Below are 17,685 nucleotides of genomic sequence, written 5' to 3'. Positions count from 1 at the left end.
AGCAACAATACAGAAATTACACATAAAATATGAATTAAACAAGGTATTGCCCCTAAATATTAAAACAGCAATATCGATATGACACAATATCAAGGAGAGAATACTGAAACTAAAATATTGACAGGTAAGTCTAGATTTTCAATACCTAACTCCACATAAATGTACTTATGTTGTACATATATATTCAAGCAATGTAGATGTGGAGTTAGGATTAGTAAATCTATATTTACCTATATACACTTACCTTTTGATATTTTGTCCCTCGATATTCTATCCTCTATATCCTTGCACTATGATATTGTTGGTGTTGATATTCAGTAGAATACTCATTAGACAATGGAATTCCATGGTAAAACAATGGATCCACAATCTGTGATTATGTTGTGAAAAGAACACAAGATCATCAGTACCATATTGTTATGTTATTTTATGTTATGCGTATTTGTAAAGCGCATGATCACGCACAAGGGTATCCTGGTGCTGAGCGAATGTGCTTGCCTAGCCCTGCCTAGGGTAGGTTGGTTAATTGAAAAGCCAAGTCTTCAGCTTCTTTCAGATTTCAAGAGAGGAGGAGCTCTGATGCGGAGTGAGAGGCCGTTACACAATTTAGGAGCGATGTAAGTGAACGTCCATCCTGATCTGGTTCTGTGTATGCATGGGATGTGTTTGAATAAGAGTCCTGCGGAGCAGATCTTTCTGAGTAGTGAAAGGATATGCAACTGTTCAGATAGGTATGGCCTAAGTGGTATAGTGCCTTAAATGTGTGTGTGAGAATTTTGAAATCAGCATACTTGTGCATAAGGAGAAAGTAGAGCTCACAGAGGTTTAGTGTGGATTTCCTGTGGCTGCAATAGTTACTCCAATGGTAAAAGGATATGGGCAAACTGTTTTTGGTCAGTCTCAGCCCTATCCAATGCTAATGATGATATCCTTACATATCGAGCATCAGACAGAGAGCAGTGATCTTTGTGGGTGAACAGTGGGGGTTTTCGCAGCATATGGTGTTCCCTTTAAGAATTCCTTCATTGCTGCAATGGTGCAAGATACCTGATAAGGGGAAACCCTTAGAAGGTCCCAAAATTCCCATTGCTTTTGATCTATCTTTGATCTTCTGAGTCACACACTCCACTCAAAGTTTGGCTCTAACAAGACATCCTCCACTGTAAACCTCATGTTATGACAGATTTGGCAGTTGACGCTAATTCACCAATGTGGAATGTCCTGCAGAAGACCAGACTAAGATATGAGTTGCAGGTACTTCAAAGTCAAAGTGACAAACCACAAGTAACATGCAAATTAAAAGGATTAGGAAAAGGGCCACAGTAGACTGGTGCACCAAGATTCCAGTGTTCCTCTGGGAAAGACGTCATATCCTTTGTCCCTGCTCAGTGAAATGCCCAAAATTGCTGTAGGAATAAGATAAAACATCAGCAGCATAATTCATTATCCCAGGGACATACTCTGCCTGAAACACAATCTGATTTTTCAAACATGTAATCACTAGTATCTTTAATAACCTGAAAACCAACTTACAGGATGGTCAAATTTGTCACAGAAATGCAGTCAAACAAACATAAGACAGACCAGTGACAGAAGCACTTCCCTCAGACACGAAGGGTCACCATAATTGCGAACTGCTCCATAAACCTATCTCTCCGGACTAACTTTGACTTAAGCCACAAGGTGGGCTAATGCGCAAAGCAATACCTGCTAGCAGCACCCGTGTTCAAACCTAACTGCTCACGAGAAATAGGTGGCAAATGCGTAAGCACTGTGATGCTGAACTCACTAAGTAAACTCTTTCAGGGTCTCATATATTTCAGCACTGCATCAAGTAAGTTATCCCATGCTGTGTACTAGAGAAAAGGAGACCCATGAATAACCTGCAATTCAAAATTAAATTGCCCCTCAAAGCTCTGCAATTGTGTGAGAGGGTCACCTGTTTGGCCCATAAATGGTAATCAGTGACCATTTTGAATACATAAACCTTGTCCAAAGGCAATCTGCACAGTCCTACTTCTGAATCAATTTCAATCCGCTAAAGGGTGAGGACTAAAGGGATGATTTAAAGTTTAGTAGACAGGGTATTCTGTCGCAAATGTGATGTAGTAGCTTGTCCAGCAAATGATGACAGTCCATCCTATTTAGAATCAGGAGCCCTCCTGTTGCCTTGGTGTTGAAAAGCTTCCTTCAAAGGCCCAATTGAGTAGGGGTCTTCAGATAAAGGGCATTACACCATCCACCCTATTTACGGTGAATGATATGATGCCCTTTCAGACTTGGTGGAGGAGTACAGAAAACAAAATAAATGATCCCAAAGCCAGGGAAAACAACTCCTTGAGTTCGGGGGTCATTCGTTTTTTGTTTTTAAGTGACAAACTCTTTTGTATGGGTTTGATCCATATACTTGTGTACAAGCTTGATAACTAAACTAGTTCCAGGATTGTCTGCCTGGGGCAACTCTAGGCGTGTCAATCTCACTTTCATTCTCACAGGCAAGAATGTGATCTGACCAGGAGCCCGACCAGGCCGCTTAAACCAAGCATAGTAAAATTTATGTAAAAGTTATCAAGAGAAAGTTATTCAAGACATTTAGTTTAAGTTGAGCATGATTAAATTGGTAAAATCCAAATACCCCAGAGAAAAAAAATCTAATTCTCTATGAACACAACAAATGAAATGTTTAACATTGTTAATTCTTTCCACAAACTTAGCTGCGTGTCCTTCATAATTCAGCTGAGATGTGTAATACTTTAGCTCATTACGTTTTGAAAAAAGGAGATATTTGCCAAAATTGCAGAGCTGACTTCGAACCCTGTTTTACAACCAAAGAACTCAGCATTGCCCATTCTCCTACTAATTATCTCAGTTAACTGTTTCCCAAGTTGACCTGCTATCCCTGGACCTCCTCACACAACTATTATGTTGATTATTGACAGACTTGCCCAATTTTTATTAAGCTTTGCAAAGCCTCTCACCTTCCTCCCACAGCAAATTAAAATAAGGGGAGAAGCAAGTAAATTACATTTTGTTCTCTTTTCTAGCATTAAATGTCCTTCTGGACCCAGCTCAACAGGGTTTCAGATCTTCCCACAACCGTGAATAAGCACTAAAAGGTAGCTGGTGAGCTTGGCTGGGCTGTTGACCGGACAGATTCATTGCACTTGCTCTTTCAGAATTAAATTTGGCCTTTGACACAATTTTTCATACTATATTAATATCAAGGCTGCATTAGATTGGTGTGGCTTTAAAATGGCATTCTTCCTCCGTACACAACAGGACAACTGTGGCCAAGATTTCATTTTCGCTACCAATTGTCAAAGCAGTTTAACATTTTCTGCCTCAAGGTTCCTCGTTGATCCCACACCATTTAACATTTATATTGCATTGATGGTCGAGATCATTAGTTCCATCTAGCATTTCCTTTTTTCAGGAAGTATACGGATGATACACAGCTAATTGTCCAGCATGGACGTGCTGTGGACTCTAACCAGGCTTCTTTAAAAAAATGTTTAGCAACAGCGACCAGTTGGATGGAATATAACATCCTAAAATTCCATACAAATAAAACAGAAGAACTAATATTGGATCATTATAACTGGGGCCTTTTGATTTAGGTTTTCCACCAATTCCTACACTTAGGTTTGTTTCTGGGTGATGGGCTTACTCCGAATACTCACATCATTAAGATTCTGGCAACGTGTTCTATCTGGTTAAAATGCTGAAGAAAATACATTTCATCTTCTTCCACTAGATGTTGAAAACAAGCATTTCAAGCATTGATAAAGTTATGCCTCGACTACTGCAAAAGCTTCTATATAGGAGCCCCCAAAAACTGCTCACTAAGCTTCAAGCCATACGAATGATATTGGTCTGGATTGATGTGTGCGTGTCACCCTGTACAGATGATAGTAAAATTGGCTACCTGTAGGAAAAAAAAAAGTGTCATTTAAAATTCTCTGTTTCGTTTATGAAGCCATAATCAAAACAGGTCCCACTAACTAACAGTAAATTCCAGAGATATATTTCTAACATGCTTCTTTGCCCAGCTTCTAACTTTAATTTGCATATCACTTTTAGAAAAGCAAGCTGTGGTGGACATTCCTTTCTTCTCTTAGCTACGAAGCATTAGAATTCATTTTCTATTTCCCTTAAGTCCACTAATTTCTATTTTCAGTTCAGGAAACTACTAAAACCAATGTATTTTAATAAGAACTGTTTGGGTTTGCGTTAAATATGTTTTGTTCCCAGTTTAAAATCATTATCATTGTCAACATTTTCAGCGCCACGGGACGTCTACGGGTGGCAGACATGCTTTATAAACATATACAATACAATATAACAAATCACTAGCAGCTTCTCAGAAATTCTGCTTAATAGCTTGATCGACCTTTCTGTGGAGCAGATTGTGTTCTACTTAATGGCTTGTAGCCAAAGTTTATGAAACACTTAACTGGGCTTGTTGGTGTTCAAGGCAGTGAATGGCAGCTAATAAATCCGAGGCTAAACTAAATGTAAAATAATTTTTGATCCCAGCTGTCTGGTGACCATGAAGCTGTGCAGACCTAGCCCATTACTAGTCCGACTCCATGTGCCGCACAAATACAATATTTAATTGGATCTTTAAATTAAAAAGCTGTATCCTAAAAGAGCATCAGGCAGGCATACTTCCTCTACCCTTGTGCTTTGGGCTCAATAACTGTAAGTGCCTTGGAATCCCTCCTACCTACTGAGGAGTGGTCAGCTCTCATTAGAGGAATGGGCGAGCACGCACGTGTGTCTTCGCTGATGTGACATTTTCAATCCGCAAACATCAAAACAATCAGCTTCGCCACCGTTTGTTTCAACTCTTGTTCCTTTCTCTGGTCCCTTTTCCCTGCATGGCATATTATATGCGATTGACCGGGTGTTCATACAATATGACCCTGTCCCACAGTGATGTCTTATTGAAAATGGGTCTCTTAACGTAAAAAACAATAATATAATAATGAATTGTTTTTGGACTATTGCCTTTTTTATTAATACTGACGGCCCTGGTTTTAGAGATTTCCATATTTTCATTCCAAGAGGGATTCTGCGGATGCAAAGTCTCATTTATGTTTCAAGGAGGTTTGGCCACTTCTCTTATTGGATTGCTCTTCTGAGTGAGCTTCAGCAGTCCCTGAGTCAAGTATTCTTCACTTTAAGGAGCTTCTTTTCACATGGGACACATCACCAGTCCTCTAGGAGCTGTGTCCTGGCTGCTTGCAGAACAGAAGACTTTGCACAAGGCCTTAGACGGACAGCAACCTTTGTAAAATAGGTATCCTCCGACAGCAATGTTAATCCTCAGACAAAATTCTTTGGAACACGTCCTCCACTTCAAGTGCTTTAAGTGCTGAGCTGACAGTCAGTTCTTAACCAGCAACTCATGGATGCCAAGGACATAGAAGATGATCTCTTTCACACAATTGTTTTGATAGTACAGGGGTAGGGAAGAAGTAAAAACTAATAACTACAAAATGAAACCAGACTCTTAGACCCTTGTTTACGTTCTCATCCTATTAGTGCTTTCATGACCTTGAAGTTCAGTGATAGCATAGTGATGCTAGGTGTACCGAAGGATGAATCACGAGAAGCAGCTTTCCAAAGCTGCCGCTAAATTACACCCATGCAGTAACTTGCAATAGTCTGTTCAGACATCCAGTTCAATTCAACACTGGTAGCTCATAAGCCCAAGCCCGAAAAAACAGTAAAAGCTGCCCTTGACACTGTGTGATCCACTGACATGGCATCTGAGGCATACTTTTGCTTAAGCTCATCTGCAGACGATTCTATTGAAATGAAGCGACTCAGCAGCTAGTCACAGCTGTCTGTTGATGCTTTCCTCTTTCGAAGGTGGAGGAACCTTGGTCTAAAGAAAAGAAAATTATGTCAGAGGGTGTAAAAAAGGTAAGACAACATGCTAACAATAAGCTTTCTTGTAGATCACCAGTCCTCAGCTTACCCATGCCCAGAGGTGAATCCTCAACAAGTGTAAAAAAACAAAAAAACAATAATCCTATCTGTTACTGGCTTGTATTGACATCTACAGAGACAGTAGCGGATCTTCGCTCAGGAACACTATGCTGATAATTGGACACTTAGGCCCTCATTATAAGTTTGGAGGTCTCTGAGTGAGACTGCCAAAGCCACGGGTGCCAAAGGACCACCAGCGGTCTTCCGCCAACCATATAATGGCCACTGCCAGATTTCCGCCACACTGTGCGCAGATTTCCGGCAGTAGCCATGCTGGTGTGCTGTGGTGTTCTGGCATTGCTACCACCTGCACCACTCCGTCAGTAGGATGCTCCCAGCCGTATTAAGACCATTATTATGACCTGGCGTTGTCCTGTTGGCAGAGCGCTGCTGGTGGTGGCAGCGCCCCTTCCCGCTCCCTGCCACCCGACCTCCTCGCCGGACAAGGTAGGTCAGGCGTCAGACAGGGGAGGGGGTGGGAGGGTGTTGTGTGTGGGTGTGTCATCTCTGTGTGTATGAATGTGTGTGTATGTGTATAGATGCGTTTTAGTATGTGTGAGTGAAAGCCTGTATGGATGAGTGTGAGTGAATGCGTGTATGGATGTGAGCATGTGTGAGTGAATGCGTTTATGGATGAGTGTGTGTGAATGCGTGTATGGATGCGTGTGAGTGAATGCGTGTATGGATGAGTGTGAGTGGATGCATGTCTAGAAGTGTAGGTGAATGGGTGTATGTGTGGTGCATGTGGGTGTCTGTGTGCCGTAAGCGGAGAGAGGGTGGGGGCGCTAAATGAGTATGGAAGTAGGGGGCGGGGTGGGTGCTGTGACTGTAGGGGGTCAGGTACCTGCTTGGGGTGGGGGGGTGGGGAAGCCTTCTACCGGTCACAAGGAAGAGATTCCTTGTCACTTTTAGCCTTTCCGCCATGGATTTCGTGGCGGTGCTACTGCAGCAGAAACCATGGTATTACGCCAGCTCCTAGTACCGCCGGCGGTCCTCTGTGGTCCGCTGGGTCGGAGATGAACATCTCCGGCCCGGCAGTTCATACCGCCATGGAGGTATGAGTGGAGATGTGGCGGTCTTCACAGCCAGTCTGTTGGGGGTGATACCGCCACTTTAACCCTGGCGGTCGGAAGATCACCAGGGTCATAGTGAGGGCCTTAGTTCCTCACACTAGAATGCTGTTGGCACAGGAGTCAATCATACCATGCTGAAACACCGTCGAAGGCTCTCCTCAGAGGCAATGCCCAGTCCATGGTAAGGGATATCCCATACACTCTATTGAAATATGCTCTATGCACCTTTGATACAATGATGAATCTCTGCCACTTGGCGGTCACTGACACTAGGTGGTGACAATAACACTACGATTTCTCTTACTTTACTGTACTGAAGGTCCCACTTAAATTCAAATTCAGGCAGAGTCAGTCATACAGGATGCTTCTGATGAAGTCCTGGGAAATTAATATATTGAGTTCCTTAGAACCATACTGACTGATACACTGCTGCATAGCCCTACGTGATCCCATGCTGGAATGATAGATCAGGCTGCCATCTCATGCTGACACATTGGCAGACAATGCACATGGAAATTCCTAGGGGACACTGGTACAAGTTGCCAATTTAACTGATAAGACTCAAACCAGCCATAGGTGCCTACTCATGTGGAGGCAATGACACAACTTGTGGGCTAGCACATTACTGGAACAATGACATAGGGTCACTGCTGTTACTACTGTTACTACTGTTACTACTGATCACCAATCATACAGGATCTGCCCTATCTCCCTCCCAACATTATGCTGGGGCACTGACTAAAGGTGTCCCTTCATACCAAAAAGGATACTAGGCAAGAGATGTCACCATGCTCATTAAACCTTCATTTTTCAATCATCATGTCTAGCTTGAAGGATGAGTGCAGAGATAGTATTTAGAAGTTTAGCTGCATCTTTCAAACATACTTGCCACAGAAGTCCTCATGAATGGCTATGAGATGCAGTCGCAAGTCAGGACACGTTGACAGCCACTTCTGCACCATTTCTGGATGTCGTGGGTCCACCTCAAGAAATACACTTCTGGAAGGGAGAATGAGGACTCCTAAATTAAATAATGTTGACAGCAAACAGACAGTGAAAATGTACAACTGACTGTATATTATTTCAGGGGACAGTCTTTTGTAAGCCTCACAATAACTTCTGTTACTTAACTCTCCTTGGAAAGAAGCAATGCAAGATGTAAAGCCTTTACTGTGCCACTTTGTTTGCAATAGAGGGCACTGGTGAAAACTGAATTTTAATATGTAAACACTTGGGGAGCTCTACTTATTGTGTGTCGTTCTTGAACTATGCCACCCTAATGTACTGTGTGACTAATGTTAGAGAGATAGCAAGGCAGCACCAGCATATTGGATTTTTTTTTTACCCAACTGGGTTATCCCACATGCAAAGGTTTGTCCTTCCCTACACGTCTGGGCATACATATGAATAGAATAAGGGCAGTGTTAGATTTTGGAGAGAGTAAAGGTTGGCAAAAAAGACAGAATACATAGTTACCTAGGCTTCACATCCATGGTCTGGTGCTGCAAAGCCTAGGAGGGAGAGTCCCCTTTCCTGGGTCTCGCAGCAATGGTCTCAGTCATTGCTGTGAGGGCGAAGTAGGGTGCCCAGCTTTCTATTATCACTTCACAGGACTGTTTGTGCCACTGGAGACGCACTGCGTGTGGGGAGACACATTGTGTTTGCACAGACATCAGATGTTGTTTACTGGGGAGCAGGGGAACTATGAGTCACATAGCACATTTTTGGGGGTTTCATTCTAAATGCTCCCCCTTTAAAGCAGCCCATCTTAAAAGGTAACTCAGCTGGAGATTGAGTTCATGAAGTGTGATTACTCTTCATACTGTATTTGAGTTTACTACCCTTTACCACCTCCTGGAGGAAGCCATGACTGCTCGCCATTGTTTTAAAAATTAATTCTGGTATCTAAATAGAGTGAAATAGCCTTAAGCTTTGAAACACCAGTTGTAACTTAGAGGTGGGCAAGTCACTTAGAGCTTCAGCCAGGCTCAAGCCATAAACCTGACTCTGACTCAGCTCGAAGTCCTCTTGACCCCTCAAGCCCAAAACGAGCCAATCTTTTATGGGGCTGCTGCCCGCCACTCAGGCTTTCACCTCCTGTGCCATACAATAAAGACAAAGCTTTGATGATAAGCTCTTGATGAAATAAGGACAAGAGAGAAAAGGGTGCCTTTCTAGTGGCCCAATAGCACAGTGTAAAATAAGAAATCCTAGCTTCCCGCTTGACGAAATCGTGTTATCCTGGGCAAATATTATATGTCAAGAAGGTTCCCTTTTTCCTCATTATCACGTTTGAGACACCCTTCAATATGTGCATTCAGGGTGTGCACTATACACAAACCTCTTGTTTTTTGTTTAACAGACTAGAATGCTGTTTGTCTGCAATACAAATCTACACTACATATATAGGCTATACATAAGTGCTAACTTGCCTTTTAGTTAAGTAATAGCATTGTGAGGACGGTGGGGGCCAGGAATGCTTTTAAGTTAATGTTTAAAAACTATCGCTTTTAATAAATACTTTTCAATGCAGTGATATAATCCGATGTACTGAAACACATCCAGATGTTAAAGAATAAACGTTTGAAATTTTGGTGCGACAGTATCATATTTAAACATTATGTTTATTGCATGAATTGCATAATGTGAGAGCTTGTCTCGTGCACAGACTCTTAGTGCCAATTCAGGCTTTCAGCTTGGCTCTGGCTCAGCAATCCCCGTTAATTTGTTAACTCACCCACCTTTATGGTAAATATCAGTACCTACCACACATACAGTTCAGTAAGCACTCACTGCCATAGGACTTGGTTCAATGGTTATGTTTTAGCCACCGAGGTGGGATATCTGACATCTAATCCGAGCTTTATGATGTATATAAACACCTTGATATAAAGCTGTGCGGGGTTCAAAACAAAGTGACAACTCCCTGGGAAGGGCAGCTCCTTCGCCTTGTGATCAGAATCACTGACACCCTAGTTGTAATCTAATGAACTAGTTGGACATGTGGAACCAGGAGACATGATTTTTAATCACAGACTCCCATTTGGCCAAAGTGTGTGCTTTTGGGCAATCACTTCTCTGAACTTATTTCTCAAATTTTGGCAAGATTAGGAATATTTTGATTCAAAGTAAAAACTGCTGGCCAGCATGACTTAAAAATGGAGGGAATATAACTTGGGAGGAGAGAGTGGTGCCCAGTCACATGGTATTGTCAAAATGCCGTACAGTGGTATGTCTGACTGTCTATCTATATATATGTATTTATATATGTGTGTCAGGGAGAGAGGGAGTATCTTGGAGATGGGAAATGTGGCGAAAAGAGGGTAGGTGGAGAGAGACAGAAAGAGAAGAGAGATTCATAGTGAGAGAGGGAGAGAAGGCAGAGAGAGACAGAGTTATAGTCCCTTGTAGTAGAGAGTACCAGCAGACCAAATTGCTTTTAACTTTGTAAAAGCAGGGTACATCCACCCTGCCCAGGAGCAAAGGGACTCAACATAACATTGCATGTGTGGAGTGACAATAATGATGGCATGATTAAACGTGTGTTGTGAGGGTAAGGCCTTCATTATGAGTGGCCCAGTATAAGACCCACTATCAATTCTCCTACCAATGGAATAACTGTGGGATATGTGATTTCGAAAGGTGGTGAAGGAGGGCTGTAAAAGCCTTTGGAAACAGCATGCATAACCCGGACATAAAATGTCCATTCAAGCAAGTTTTCCCATTAATTCGAATGGGGACTTTACATGTTGTTTGTAGGTGAACATCCAGGTGAAACAGCCTAGCATCGGGTATACATATTGCAGGTCAGCCCCCATTGCCGGTCCTATCAAAATTATGAGCCCATTTCTAATGACGAATTTAAATGTAGAGAGCAAAGGGACTGCATGGGTTTATATTCCCTTTGTATAGAAGTCATGGTTGCCAGGTATGTATAGAAGTCATGGTTGCACGTGAACACGAAGGGCCAAGAGATACTAAGTAATAAATAATTTCAGTAAAATTCGGATCCTTCTTTTGTAATTTGCCAATTATTCCTCTGTTTGTTTTAATAATGATTTAGAAATAGCTTAAATAGTTCTCAAATCAGCTCTGCCAAGTTTTCCAGGTCCATAAATGATGGCTGCTTTAGTCCAGGCTTTCTTTCTTTGAATTCTGGAACATGTAGTCCTTGTTTCCAAAACCAGGACTAAAAGCCCCAGAATTGAAAGAATTTTTTTTAGACTGTCGCAGTTAATCATATGCAGCTAATCATGCATGGGCCGCGGACACTTGGCGCTATGTACTTTTTATGTGATTTCTTCACGTGTTTGTGTTATAAGTTTATAGTCAAAAGAGAAAAATTAAAGGATTGCTTTCTCCCAGCCCTCTTACTGGCATGGACATAAAAATACAGGCTCGCAAAATACCTGGAAGATGGTATCTCTAAAAAAAACAGTCGATGAAAGCGGTGTGGGAAACGAGCGAGGTGGGTGCAGTTTATTGTATGCTCACACAATAATGCCAAGTTATTGAGGCTAATGTGACCTTCCTGAATGTGCCATCTCCACTCCGCAGTGGTAGATGTGCCAGGAGCGGTTAATTAAGCTCTAGTAATGATAGCTAGGGCAGTGTAGACAAGGCTACGCGAGTACTCTTTGTGAGAGGAAGCGAGGAGCAGCACATTATTTTCTGGAAATAATTGTTCTTGTAAACAAAACCGTTGCCGGGAACGTGTATATGTCGGTGCCTTTGTACATGGGAGGAACAATGTCCTTTGCAGAACGAAGCTTTGTGGAGCACAGGTTGCGAGAAAGCATTGCTGGCTAAATAATGTACCTGTGAAGGAAGTTCAGAGAAGCACAAATAAACGACGTCATGACGCAGTGTGTGCAATGCCTGCCAGGGCACGAGGATGTTTGCTTCTATAATGAAGTATGCCCAGGATGAAATGAAGAGGAAAGTTGAGACAGGTTATCAGTGGGCCCAATCTGACTGACATTAGGGTCATGGAATTTGAAGATATTGAATTTCCAGGATAATACAAAGCATATTCTTTGTAAAGGTTCAGCGATTCTTGTACATTCTCTCTCGTTCAACCCTGCCCCACAAAACTCACCATTTGCAATGACTGCGATCTCTAAGATGCACAGAGAACTCCATGGATATTCAGAAAGCATTAGACATTTCAGGTAAGGCTCTCTCTGGCTGTGTCCCTAAAACCTGAACCATACCTAAAATGAGCAGGCACGGCTCATCCGCTAGGGCAGAGGAGCATCGCCCTCCACCAGCAGCAGCAGCTGGAAAACTACGTTTATTATCTTTTTATATTAAAAGGGCCAGGCCATAGGGCTGTGACAAGCACAAAGGAGGAGTGCACAGCACTCCCCCTCAGTGCGCATGTATGTTTGGCCAGCCGTCTCGGGCCTGCCAAACACACATGCACATTAGGCTCTCTCCAACCCGGCACTGTGTTGCCGGGTTGGAGATAGCAGGCAGCAACTCCCACTCTGCTTTGGAGTGCCCTGGCTGGGAGCTTCGACCAATCCGAACGCTGTTGTCATGCTGCAGGCAGCATGAACGCAGTGCTCAGATTGGCCGCAAGGCAGGCTGGGAGCCTGTGCCTGCAGCTGCAGTCAAGGCAAGAGGAGAAGCGGTGGTGGTGGAGGCGACGATTGGGGTGATTTTTTCCTCCTTAAATTAACCCCCAACCACCATTCAATGCCACACCCCTTAAACACACCAGTTCCAGACCAAACAGTTTCAGGTTTAAAAAAAGCTATTTATAACTCAAGGAGCATTGGCTTGCCTCAAGCTTCCAAGACTTCAACCACAAGGGCCGTCTGCCGGAACTGAAAGCATCAGCTGCAGATGTTAAGGACCAGAGACTGTCAAAATAGCAACCAACAAAAACTGTGACAACAGTTCATGTTGGCCAACAGGTCTGTAGGATCCTCCTGAGCATGAAGACAATAAAATAAGGCATGGAAATCCTTCAGGAAGGCCTGCATGGCATATGCCACCTAAGTACGTGTCTGGATCCCATAGTTAGAGGTAGCATAAGCACGCTTCAAAGCAGATTCAGAGGCCAAGGGGGAAGAAGACATGGACACCAGAATAGTACTACCCTTTGGGGTTTGAGGTAACTGTTCTTCAAAACACTTTAACAAATGCCTCTTGTGGGTAAAGTGAGGAACAGCTGCTTTATCGATATCTCTTCACTCCTTATCCAGCATACTCTGAATGATGTTATGGAAGGGCAAGCAGTCAGAAGTAGAAGTACTATATTATGACAAAAAGTCATCTTCAGCCAAGACTGTGGTTGCAAACCCCAACTGGTCTCCTTTATGTGATAAGATCTCTTTAAAGTGCTCAGACTGTATATCAATCTGCCCCACAGTCTTTTTGTTCCTGTGCCTTGTCATCCAAACACTAATGTTCAGCAGGGAATTCTTTGTCCTTTAATGCAGTATTAACAGTCTCTTTCATTAGGAAATGCAAACCTCCCCATGAAATGTGCAAGAGTTCCTCAGACTCCTCCCGCTCAGGAGGCTGGAAATGCTTCCATTTCACCAGCTGTTAGTTATACCAAAAGAATCACCAAAAGAATTACCGGGCAGCACAAGGTCGCGCTACTGTAGCCTCTGTGCTTTCCTGTTGATTTAGGCTTCACTAGTCAAGCAGATCACTTCTCACTAGATCTGGTTGCCCAATAACTGAACATATCTTCCTTGTGATGAGCATCAATAGAGACTCACACAAGGGCTCGGGAAACCGTCCTGCAGGCCCCCTCCTCCTGCACCTCTTACATGACCGCAGCACCCTGTCCTAGTTCAGCACACGAGCAGGGAGCATGTCTGAAGCCAGTCCCTAACGCTGCAGCAAGTTCAAGCGGTACGGAGCTAGAGCCGAAACAGCAAGACAGCAACCAAATAGCATAACAAATAACAGTAAAATATATAAACAAAATGCAGCAAAAAATAAAAACCACATACGAAGGACGAGTGTAGTTACCCGCCTAAACGGGAAACAAAAACAGGAGGAGGCATGGTAAAGGAGTTAATATATATACAAAAATATGTATAACACAGAAGGACTTCAGTGCTACTGCTGTCACGGGGAAGGTCAAACCTCATGGATTAGGACTGGGACGAGGAGGACCCCATGAGAGGGTAATGATGAGTTGTTAAATTCTTCAGTTGAGGTTCTAGAGTCAGAAATCAGCCTGGTAATGGTGGTTTGTCAGTTGCAAATATTTGTGACTTAACATCTGTTTGTGTGTCTAAATTTGAGGCCTTTCTGCTTGATATGTCCTGATTAGTAAATTTATTGCGTAAGAATGTAGAAATCTATTTCAGTGTGCATAGTACTTTAACCAAGGCTATTGTCTGTATAGAGTAAAATATTAAAGGTAAAAAGTAAAGGACATTTGTTGTAGTTTTCTGCCATAGCTCCTATCATCCACTTCACACAATCATTTTTCATAGGTGGTTGCTCTGAAGCCTTGTAAAACTAAACACTTCTAGGAAAGTGGTCGGGATAGGACACAACCAATAGGAGGCAGAAGTATTACACTCTCATGCATTCTTAAGCCAAATGTAAGCAGACATGATCAGTGGACTAAGAAGGGATTCAACTGCCATAACTGTCCAGATACACAAAAGAAGTTGAAACCTTAACACAGGAACTGAGTCTATCTTTGAACAATCTTTGATCAAATCTGGCCAGTTAGGTCCAGGCCACATTGCCTCCTGTAGTAGCATGCAGGTTTCCTGCCCTTGAACAAATCCTCTGGTGTTAAGAAGTGAGTTTGCTGCTGCTCCCACCTGCACATTTAAACCAAAATTGGTGTTGCAATCCACATTTGGCAAAACTGCAGAGGCTCCAGTTGCAGCTCCCAGAGTTACGTTCCATTAGTATTTCTTTGTTTGCCCTGGCCGTGGAGGCAGTGGTGGAATAATAAACTACCAAGCAGACACCATGTGATATCTGAGGACTATGCTTTCTTACACCCAGGGCCACTGGAATCTGTGATTGTGCTGCCACTGCTTTTTTAGCATAATTATATATTTGCCGCATTTGCCACATAATCTTTCATCTGCTGTATAATCTGAAGAGTTTAATAGTAAAACATGTTTCTAGTTCAAACAGTTCAAAAGTTATTAAAACACCTAGAGACGTGTTGCTGCGCAAAGGAAGAGCCTTTTGCAAATGTTGGCTGACCACCGTTCTGTTGCTTATTGCTACGTTTGGGTGTTAAACTGTTACTAATAAAGGTCATACAGTGCCCAGACACTGTTAAGTGAATAAATTACAAAATAATGAAGTATTGCTATCACAAAATGTGCTGCATTAAGCTGCATAATTTGCCTTTTCTTGCTGCACAATGTTCTCAACTCTATTGCATAATTTGACCCTCCCCTGATGCATAATTCCAGTGGCCCTGGTTATATCTGCAGAACTCAGAGCACAGTATATCAAAGATTCTAATAGATTTTGGTAAGGACCAGGGTCGTAGGTGAACTGACAAAATTGTTTATTTTTCCACTTGGGTTCCCTTATACCCCAACCTCATTGCCACAGTTCAACAACCTGTTGGTATGGGATCTGAGATGTTCAACTACCTGGGGATGCAGATTTATAGTGAAGATGCAAGGCTGATAGCAGGCAATGTATGTTAAGGCAATAAATGTTCTTTGACAATGTATTCTCAATCTGGAACACACAACCCCTCTCATTCTGCTGAGAGAATGGCCAAAGCAAAGATTATTATATTGGCGTGCCTACTGTATCACTTTGCTGATATACCTATTGTGATAATCTGAGAAGTTCATGGAGCTTAACACTTTGCTTACTGATATGATCTGGGGAGGTAAGTGGAAAACAGTGACCTTAAATAAAACCCAAAGGTGTCTCGATAAGGGAGGTTTGCACCAAACTATGAGTCGTACCACTTGGCGTCACAGCTACAGTGGGCAGCACCCCCTTGAAGAAAGATGATAGGTGCTCGCTTCCCGCGGAAGGTGCTGGGGATTGTAACATTACTTGTTCATTAGTGAATGTGTAAAACAACGTAATATTGGCAATGCGACAAACAGATGCAAACTTGTACGTATATGTATATGTCCTCTCCCACACTAGACGACTCATTACATTGCACCCGGATGTGGAGCCACGTGATATTTTTATGATGTTGGTTAACTGCTACCCGTCTTGTGTTACAGAGACTGTGTTACCCTGATATTTAATGAAAATGAGTCAGAACAAGTTTGTTAAGGATTTGCAAACATATTTCGTTTAGTTAATGTATTGAGAAATGCCCTGAAGCTACCTAACTTACTTTTGTAGGTTCTGATTACTACTTGTACAAAGCTGTGCGGTGCGTTCATGCATAAACGTATGCAACTAAAACGAACAAAGAGCAAGTTAAAAAAAAAAAAAAAAAAACTCCAATAATAGTTCACTCCAGCTCTTGAGACTGCTGCATTTTCTTTTGTGACATTTTAAGCCACGGCTTGGCCTCTGGTTCCTCCTCTGCACAGTGACAACAAGCAGGTAAGAGGTTGGGGGACATGCATCTTTTGTGCTCTACAGTTCCCATGTGCTCTTCACGTTCCACATTTGCCCAATGTTTCGACCTCTTACACCTGAAGTTTAACTTTAATCATTATAAACAATTCTAATGTTCAACAAAACCAAGGGGTCGTGCTTTTCATCGCAGCGATTATTCTGGTCAAATAAATATTGATAGTTCTAGGGGGAAATGTTAAAAAACACCATAAAACCAGAAGCCCTGTTATTGCACTTGATATATGGTGGACAGGGAATCTGTCGCATTTGTATCGCAATATCCCAACTGTCAAGCTCTAAATCAGAACCCAGCTAATTACAAAGTTGGGCACATCATGGTAATACACTAAAAAGTGAAGGAGCTTCTGCCCTCGTTGATGCTGTTCTCACAATCCTGAATCTCCCAAGTACACAGCTTTTGAGATTGCTATCAACTATTCAGCATCTTTTTCTTACTCCAAGCCTGGCACGTGGACTGGCATTAAAGACGTTTTAAAGTGGTTCATTTGAGTAGATCTTGCCTTCAATAGTTTCCACAGCTGCTGGAAGTAAACAGCAAGTTCAATCAACAGGTCCATTAATTTGACTGCTGCGAGTTCAAGTGATGCCTCAAAATGAAGGGTTTAAGAGTGGTTGATCTCTGCCACTAGTGATATGACGTGCAGTTTAAAATCATTTCGTAAGGAAAGCTAGCACTCTGACAAAAGAGTCTTCTCTTACATGTTGAACTGATATGGCTTTAACAGCATCCTAGCTATGAAACACCTACTAACCTACACCCTAGTTAATGAGCCAGCAATACCCTTTTTACATGATTTTAAACAATGAAGTCACTCCATATGTAACATTCTCCAGTCAGTCGGAAGTCTCAAATGCCAATGAAACAAAATTCAAATATTGACTCTTTCAGCAGTTCTTACCCAAAATCCTTAAGGAGCTGAGGAGTGAGTAACAGGATAGCTTTTATCACCATTAGACCATCTGCGCCTCCACAAAGGGCATCAAGATCCTCATAGCTGTGCGGAAAAAAACATATATTATAAAATATTTTTTCACAGGGTTGACT

The 17,685-nt window shown here is 42.4% G+C and overlaps 1 protein-coding gene across 3 annotated transcripts in view; it reads right to left on the bottom strand.

The window, feature by feature from the left end:
• Positions 1–4,992: 4,992 nt before the first annotated feature.
• HEMK1 (HemK methyltransferase family member 1) overlaps positions 4,993–17,685 on the bottom strand; it is a 150,992-nt gene continuing 138,299 nt past the window's right edge. For 2 of the 3 annotated variants that reach the window (XM_069206767.1, XM_069206766.1), the window contains exons 9-11: positions 17,540–17,635; positions 7,956–8,069; positions 4,993–5,893 (exon numbers count right to left, since the gene is read on the bottom strand). In XM_069206767.1, coding sequence (XP_069062868.1) covers positions 5,839–5,893; positions 7,956–8,069; positions 17,540–17,635 — 265 coding nt within the window. In that variant the 3' untranslated portion in view covers positions 4,993–5,838. The remainder of the gene's footprint in view (positions 5,894–7,955; positions 8,070–17,539; positions 17,636–17,685) is intronic. The other variant, XM_069206765.1, reaches the window with a different exon arrangement.

The sequence above is a fragment of the Pleurodeles waltl genome, chromosome 9 (genome assembly GCF_031143425.1).
Source record: "Pleurodeles waltl isolate 20211129_DDA chromosome 9, aPleWal1.hap1.20221129, whole genome shotgun sequence".
NCBI lineage: Eukaryota > Metazoa > Chordata > Amphibia > Caudata > Salamandridae > Pleurodeles > Pleurodeles waltl.
Note: the sequence above shows the minus strand (reverse complement) of the source record. Positions and strands in the feature narration are given on the sequence as shown.